The following is an 8,564-nucleotide window of genomic DNA, read 5'->3' on the forward strand; positions in this document are numbered from 1 at the left end:
GTAGTGGTGAGACTTCATTTTAATGGTGACAGAGAGCATTGTACTGGTGTGTGAGAGAGGCCTCAAGACCCTGTTTTGATTCCCTTTTCTTTTCGTTTCAGAAAAACCCATCCAAAGACACTAAAAATGTGTTGTGTTGATATCCCATCTTAAAAACCAGTGCTTGGTTTTGTGTTTTTTTTGGGTTGGATACTAGTACCCAGTGTTGTAGAATCGTTTTCCTGACGTGGGTTTTCCGGATTCTGAATCTGGGTTTTGGATAAATATGTGATTTTTGAGTCACTTGTTGTATATTTGTTGTGTTTGTCACATTGTTGTGTTGTTGTTTGTGTGAGGATGTTAAAATTAGCTGAGCAAGACCAGAGGGTCTTGATGAACATGAGGAATGATAACAACAACAATCTTAGAAACCCTGCTTCACCTTATTGTAATTCCAATCTTTTTCACCTTCTGCTTCAGCCTAACCAGCATCACAACCATGTGAGTGGTTCTTCACCTATTAGCAGAGCTTCTCTGCAATCTGAGTTTTCTCCTTCAAGCTCTTTCTCAAATGGGTGTTATTCCTCTGGGGATAGCTCTCCTTATTCTCCTTCAACCCCATTTGTGGAGGCAAAGTATCAGACACCTTTTCAGCATTACATGAATGGAGGAGGAGGGTTGTGGTTGGACTCCAAGCCAGCACCAGCATCACATGAGTCTCATTTCAATGAGATTTTGGGGGATGATCTGGGGTTGGCTGAGAGTTTTTACAGACTGAGTATTGGGGATGAACATGAGGGTGGTGTTAGAAGGAGGGGGTTTGAGAGAGACCCAGGTGGGTTTGGGCTTGGTGGTGGTGGTGGTTTCTTAGGGGGTAATGTTCCTTGGAATGTTGAGGACTATGGCTTGTTTGAAATTTCTAGGAACAATATGTCTGATGTTGAAGGTTATCAGTCCTCTCATTTTGGTGTTAGGGGTGGTTTTAATGGTTATGTGGAGCCTGAGTTTCTTGGGTTGGGGCCAGAATATGCTCTTGGTGATTCAATGGGGACTGTTCTTAATCATATGCAGCAGCAGCCTAGTGCTATGTGTTGTGGTCCCAGTGGTGTGAAGAACCAAATGGGTTACATGTTGGAGCAAAGAAAGGAACTGAGAGATGAATGGTATTACAGAAATGTTCAAGTAGAGAACCCATATTTTGCCAGGCCTTACCTTGATGATGAATTTGTTCATTCACAGTTATGTGGAACAGATTCTAATGGCGGAAAGGGTCATATGTATCCGATGAGCTCCCCTCAGTTCCCCTCAGTTGCTCAGTTGTGTGTGGACAATGGTTCACATAATCATCCAGTGATAAAACAAAGGACTAGAGGAACCCCAACTAGGAAATGTGCAGGGCACCTAGAGGGTCTTAGAGGTGAGGATAATCTTGTTATACAAGGTAAACATTTGAATCATGGTGTCACTAAGGGTTGCAAGTCTTCAAAGGCTAACAAGAAGAACTCTTGCACTAAGATGGCAATGAGGACAGAAGGACAGAAAAGCGCTAGACTAGATTTGGATTCATATAATGGAGGAAGCAGTGGAAATGAATGTAGTCAGAGCAGTAATGACTCAGTGAAGTCACTGCTTTCTTTGGGTTCATTGACTGACGTCCAGGGATACATATACTTCCTATCAAAGGATCAGCACGGTTGCCGCTTCTTACAGAGAATGCTCGATGAGGGAACCCGTCAAGATGTGCAGCTAATATTTGATAGGATAATCAATCATGTTGTTGAACTTATTACAGACCCGTTTGGCAATTACCTTATGCAGAAGTTATTGGACATGTGTAATGAACAGCAAAGAATGCAGCTTGTACTCAAGGTGACCAAAGAACCAGGACAGCTTGCCAGAGTTTCCTTGGACACACATGGGTATACCCTTTGTACTCTACTTATTGTTGTTCCCTCTTCTGTAATATGTCTTATTACTGCTTCCTTGTTCATGAATATAATTTGTTGTGGTTTCAGCACTCGCGTGGTTCAGAAGTTGATCGAGACTGTGGAAAATGGGAAGCAGATCTCTTTGATCATATCATCCCTTGAATGTGGCTTTCTTGATCTCATTAAGGATCCAAATGGCAATCATGTGGTACAGCGTTGCTTGGACTGCTTCAGCATTGAAGAGAACAGGGTATATTTTCTTTTTAGCTTGATTGTCTTGTATCAAAATTAAGGTTGAATAACTTCTGTGATATGTAATTACATATCATGTGGTAACCTTGTGTATATTTTCTGAGGTGGATGCTAGTCAACAATAATTCTCTTGAGGATGATTAATTTGCAATGGCTAGTATGTCAACTCATTTATTTGCTCTAGGCAGTGTACCTAATGTGCAAAGTGAATCGAAAGCTTGGCATATTTTCCAAATGCTAATGATGTTGTCTAATGTATATGCAACCAGTAATGCCAATGCATACTCAAGGTGTAACATCTGATGAGATAATAGTAATGTTCCTTTAAAGCTTGGCATGCCTAAAATAATAAGAGATCAAAATGCTAAACCAAATAATTGGTGGTTTGATCTCAGTGCCCTGGATATTTTGGGCCAGCTACTCAAGTTATGTTCTTTGTCAACCTTGCATTCTCACCTATTCATGATCATTTACTTGGAAGAAACTGTATCTTAATAAACTATCTTAGTAACTCTTCCCCAGTTAATGTTTCACCTTCCTCACACCACAACTTATTAAAATCTGATTTTGTTTTTGCTGTATATCCAACTATTTAGATAGGCCAAACATAGTATTTAACTGTTGGGGAAAGGTTTCAGTTCAACTGTTGAGCGCTTACTGCTACGTAACTGATTTGTTTAGAAGAATGGAACTTAAAGTCCATTGTTTGTTAATAATTTCTTGCAGTTTATTTTTGATGCTGCTGCAAGATTTTGTGTTGAGATTGCAACTCAGCGTCATGGATGTTGTGTGCTACAAAAATGCATTGCACATGCCAGTGGGAGGCATCGAGATAAGCTGGTCACTGAAGTTTCCAGGAATGGGCTTCTCCTTTCCCAAGATCCTTATGGGTAGGGATCTGGACTTTTCATTAAACTGTCTAGCTTTCTTTTCTTTGCTGATCATAAATCCCTAATCGATATGATAATCCACACTAGTTGCCTAAGTATTTTATTTATTCTGTTTCTTGAGGAAGTAAAAGTCTTGTTTACCAGCAATTTCTTTGGTTCAGAAGCAAATATAATTGTACACAACCAAATCACTTTTAAATTGATATTTCATGCTTACTGTGCCAGAATTCTTAAAGTTTTCAGTGACCTGGATCATTCTGCTGATAGTAATTAATCCTAGCTAGATATGCCTTTTATAAAATAATCCTACATATGCCTGTTCTAATCCATGATTGTTTTCTTCTATGGTGCAATTTGTTTGTTTCTCTGACTGAAGTATGGTTTTATTTTGTTCCATTCACAACAGAAACTATGTTGTACAGTATGTCATAGAGCTGAAGATCCCAGCTGTCATGGCGAGATTGATCTCTCAGTTGAAGGGACATTTTGTACTCCTCTCCATGCAGAAATGCAGTAGTCATGTAGTTGAAAAGTGCCTCAAGCACTATGAAGAGAGCCGAGTGAAGGTCATCCAAGAATTGCTCTCAGTTTCTCGCTTTGAACAGCTTTTGCAAGACCCTTATGCTAACTATGTGATTCAATCTGCTCTTTCAGTTACCAAGGTTTAGCAGCTTACATCTCTCCAACTGATTTACCAATAAACTCTTTCTCATATATCCTGATTCATTTGCTTTGTTTCCAGGGCCCTCTTCATGCTGCACTGGTTGAAGCGGTTAAGCCTCATACAATCCTACGCCACAGCCCATACTGCAAGAGGATTTTCACAAAAGACCTCCTGAAGAAGTGATGTGTTTTAGCGAAAGAAGTATTGTTGTTCTCTATGTTTATTACTAATAACTCCTCTGTCTTCAGCTCCTTAGCTAAGATATGAGATATGCTTGTTTACATGTCTTATGATCTCCAGGTAAAATGTGCAATTTTTGGCTTTCTGGAAGGTATCAAGAAGTCTGAAGCAGTTAAAACAGAATTTTGCTTCCAGTTACGTATGATGTAATACATCATGTCTGTTGTTTTGTGTCTTAATCCTAATCACAACTTTTGATGTAGGATATTCCACTACTAGAATTGTGGATATCTGATTAGATGTTGTATAAATGTGATGCCTGGATTTGTTCTGTTGAAGTTGAGATAGTTTATATAGAGGCACCCGCATGCTCTTGTGTGTTATTATATAGTTCCCTTTTTTGATTCTGTTGTGAGAATGTGATAAGGATTTCCATTAAAGGAAAGACTCAACATTCACCTAGAAAAGGAGAAGATCTTCAGCATCAATGCAGTGATAGTCAAAAGTCTTTAACTTTCACTTGAATAAAAAAAGGGTCTTTAACTTGAGCTGCAAGAAAGATATACTGAAGTACTGAAAACAAGATGATCTTCCAATGTAAGATAGACATATAACTAACCAAAGACCTCGCTCCCTTGACTTTAACAGCTTTAAGTTTACTGAAGGCAACTATTTATTTCAAATATGAATCTGTAATGTCATATTGCCGCAGATAGTTTCACTGAAAGAGGCCTCAAAGCATAAGAAACTACATAACAGATGTGTCCTCAAAAGACCATATTGGTTTATGCATTCTCATGTCCAAGCAGGGCCAGTAGCATTGCCTCGTAATCTCCACGAGTGTCTTTCTTAATGGCTTGATCAAGAGTGACACTATTCCTCTTGTGGTACTCCTCCTTTATGATCTTCAGGTCAACCTCAGCCCTTGTAGCAACAACTCTGGTGAGAGCCCCTTCATCCGTTCCTAGTCTGTTGATTGCCAAACGAAGAGACTTCTCGAAGTACTTCTCAGGGCGGATCAAGCACTTGATTGTAGACCTTAGTATTGCAAGGTACTCATCCTTGGGGTCAGCTTTCAAATCCTGCATTACAGAGAAGCACTCATAAATCTAATCCACTGGAATATAATAAATGTGATCACTTTTGGCCAACCATTCATGATTTTGTTCAACTACATGGAGTTCTAAGGGAGAAGTACAGGCTTCCTTAGTATATCAGAGGGATTTGGTTAAGCTGATAACGAAATCATGTAAGGAGCTGGAGCAGGAAAGGAAATCTGATGATACCTTATTGATATCATTCCCGAATTCATTTTTGTAGTGGTTCAGAGTTGCATTGATCTGAGCTTTGCTACGTGTAGCCAAAATCCTGATGATATCCTCATGATTATATTCTTTGTCGGAGATCCTTTCATGGAGTAGCTTAGCCTCTGATTTTGCCAGAGTCATGTTCACCTCATATCCTTCATATCTATATGAGCTGACAAGAGGTACCAAAAGCTGAAAGGAGCAGAGTTAGGCAGTAACTTATTCTATACTTGGTTTAAAGAAACTGAAATCTCAGAAAACTAAAATTTCTATATGATAACTTCATATTAACCTGCGCAGCAAGGTAACATATGTATACACATAGAAAGATGAACAAACATGGAGAAGAAAGGCATATAAGTGGACAATGGAACACTTCAGGCAATGGTTTCCTAGGAGTATACTTAATTGTTGTTCGAGGCTGAGCTAGTTCTGCTATGTTGTCACCAGCCATTATGCCAGTGATAATTTTAGTCACAAATCAGATGGAAACACTATAGCCTATTATAATCAAACAGTCTAGGAATCTCCTACTTTGTGAAGGCATTTTCATGAGTTGCAAAAAGTGAAAGTCAGCCCTCCTAGCTAGAGTAGGAAAGATTGCATAAAATGACAAACCTGAACTGCAATCTGTTTCCAAAACAATACAAAAGCTACTACAATTCAACTCATACCTAATTAAATAACTTAAAGAAGAGTCTTGTTAGTTGGAAAAAAGTCCATTTTTACTTCCAGGGTGAAAGAAATTTAATCCAGAAGTGTACCTTTCGGAAATCTCCAGTTGTGTGATGAGCAACATCCTCTTCAAGGGACTTCTTGTAGCGAGAATGATATTCCTGCTTTGCCAAAAGTAGGCCATATGATGACCTAGAGCAGGCTATTTCAGCAAGAACCTGATTGCTTGAAGTCCACTTCTTCGTTGCCTCATTGGCTAAAAATGCGTCACGCTCAGCAGGATCAAGAGTCCAAAGCATAACAATCCTCTGAGAAAGAGAAAACACAAAAATATGTCAGCTCTTACAATCCTGAACAATGAACTTCCAAAGCTAGAGAGTTCTCATCATCCAATGATGAAGAAAAGAAAGATCAAAAGACAAGCTTCTAAAATGATCTCTTCGCTACGATTTATGTCAAACGTGTAGTCAAATCGTCTCAATATTGGCAAAGGAAATTAAGAACATGCACAACAGAACAAACCTCAAAGTCGTTTGAAAGTTCTTTGTCCAAATCTTTGAGGAGATCCTCTCCATAAGTTTCGGCATAGGTTTTCCGGATAGCCTTTCTTTGAGCAGCATTTCTATGCCCCACGATGGATATGATCAAGTCCTCATTGGTTCCCCATCCTTAAAAAACCAAATTGATCGAAGTTTCAATGTTTAGGTGAAATGAAACAACAAAAACATGAAGTGATCGATTTGATAATAGTCATAATACCAGAAGAAAAAAGCAAGATGCATTCTGGTTTAAACTACAAACGACTTATGATCATCAAATCAAACAGGGCATACAGAAATATCCTCATCAAATTCATGTCTTTATAAGTAGCTACAAACGTCCCTCATCCTAAATGCATAATGAATCTTTTTTAGATATGATCAAAGAGTACAAACAAGCTTAATATTCAGATCAATGATATATATCAAATTTTTACAAAAAAACATAAAACACTGGTGATGATCTGAACATTGACAAAGGATTAGCAGATCTTTCAAGTCGTGTTCATCACTAACAACATGATAGGGTGACCTAGCCTGGTCAATAAGCATGGGTTTAACAGGAAATGAAATCGATACGTCAGATATTTAAAATGAAAGGAGAGACCTTTGAAGGCTTTCTTGAGCTGCTCGGAGTCTTCGGCCGGAGAAGGAACTTGTGCTGGGACTGCAAGGGTGGACATCTCTTCACTATTCTTCTGTGTTCTGTGTAAGAATCCCGATGTTTGTCCCTATTATTATAGAGACACTTTGTTTCTATATATGGTTTTCTATAAATGGCCATTGATATTATCGCCACCTCAAATCCTACATTTGTTTCTATTCAGGTCAGAATTATTCAATTTTAGGAGAATTGTGGATTTACTTAATAATTAATTAGACAATTTGTTTTTTGATGAAATGCTTGAACGAGACGGAGGATCAGTTCAATTCAATGGTGAAAAATAATGAAACAAATCATGTTATTTTGAACCGTCGACTATACATTTTCTATGGTTAGAGTTAGATTAATGACACAATAATTGAATAGAGAATTGATGAGTGTAGGTGACAAAATTCTCCATTTTGGATGAGTGTGGATGAAAGTCTATCTGAAGTTCTGATATCACCTTTTTTCTTTTCTTTTTCAGGTCCTAACCTCACTTCATATATACAAACTTTCACAGGGTGTCAAATTTATTCAAGTTTAGTCTTTTTGCAAACAGATAATCAAATATCACCCTCAACATTCTACCTGCTTGTTTCAGAATCTATAACCCTACTTAGTATTGCAAGATTGATAATTTCGCCAATATTCACAATCTCAATTGTGCCAACTGCTTTTCGATAGCTACCTCACCGTTACATTTGATTCTCATAACAGTTGAGTCCGAATATGAGTTACCTATGGAGTGAACATATATTGAAAACGAACTCAAAGAAAACAAAAATATGTCTTCAAAAAAGAAAATAACAAGATTGTCATAAAAAAATTTACAAACCCAAACCCAATGATTTAAACCGAGACCCAAGCCCAAGGGCAACAATTCCAACCCCAACCCAAATAGGCAAGTAAAGTCACACACTTAAAGATGGACCCCTCAGCCCACTTAGGCCCATGCCACGTGGAACCACCTAGCCGCACCACGTCTCCGCCTAGCCCGCAGGAATTATTTTGTTTTATATCTTTTTTCATTTTACCCGAAAATTTTCTGAAAACTTAGAAAGCTTTGCTCCGACGACCCAGTGCACTGGCCTCTGTTCCAACTTCCAACTCATCACCATGGTTCCAAGCGCCGGAGAAAACGTCGGAGAAGCAACCTTGACTCCATTTCGCCATCACTTGACATAATCAGGTTTGCAAATACTGCAAAATTTGCTTGATTACTATTTGTGGTATCAGAAATCGTTTTGTAATACGGGTACACTTTCACATGCATTGATTTAGAAACATTCGAGTTGGGTTTCACCAAGATGCAAAATCGATATATATATATACACACATAGTCCTTCTCGGCTGCGGACGTCCGCACCAAAGTTTTTGGTGCGGATTTCCATTTTTGCACCACTTTTCGATCGAATTTCATCAAACTTCCTTCTAGACATATCTAGATCATCTTGTGTAGATCATCTCTGCAAAATTTCAGCCAATTTGGTGATCTTTAAGGCCC

General features: G+C 38.5%; 2 protein-coding genes across 2 annotated transcripts; one reads left to right on the forward strand and one right to left on the reverse strand.

The window, feature by feature from the left end:
- The first annotated feature begins 378 nt into the window (after window positions 1-378).
- Window positions 379-3,896, forward strand: LOC101292317. Its single transcript, XM_004301273.1, has 5 exons — window positions 379-1,898; window positions 1,995-2,157; window positions 2,886-3,049; window positions 3,456-3,711; window positions 3,792-3,896. The coding sequence occupies exons 1-5, from the start codon at window positions 379-381 to the stop codon at window positions 3,894-3,896; spliced, it is 2,208 nt and encodes a 735-aa protein (XP_004301321.1).
- Window positions 3,897-4,434: 538 nt separating this feature from the next.
- Window positions 4,435-7,157, reverse strand: LOC101294266 (annexin D1-like). Its single transcript, XM_004299596.1, has 5 exons — window positions 7,022-7,157; window positions 6,398-6,543; window positions 5,965-6,183; window positions 5,180-5,392; window positions 4,435-4,975 (listed from the first exon to the last, which is right to left on the reverse strand). Exons 1-5 carry the CDS (start codon window positions 7,095-7,097, stop codon window positions 4,679-4,681), a joined length of 951 nt encoding a protein of 316 aa, XP_004299644.1. The 5' UTR covers window positions 7,098-7,157; the 3' UTR covers window positions 4,435-4,678.
- Between the last annotated feature and the right edge of the window lie 1,407 nt (window positions 7,158-8,564).

Source organism: Fragaria vesca, linkage group LG5 (assembly GCF_000184155.1).
Source record: "Fragaria vesca subsp. vesca linkage group LG5, FraVesHawaii_1.0, whole genome shotgun sequence".
Classification (NCBI taxonomy): Eukaryota; Viridiplantae; Streptophyta; class Magnoliopsida; order Rosales; family Rosaceae; genus Fragaria; species Fragaria vesca.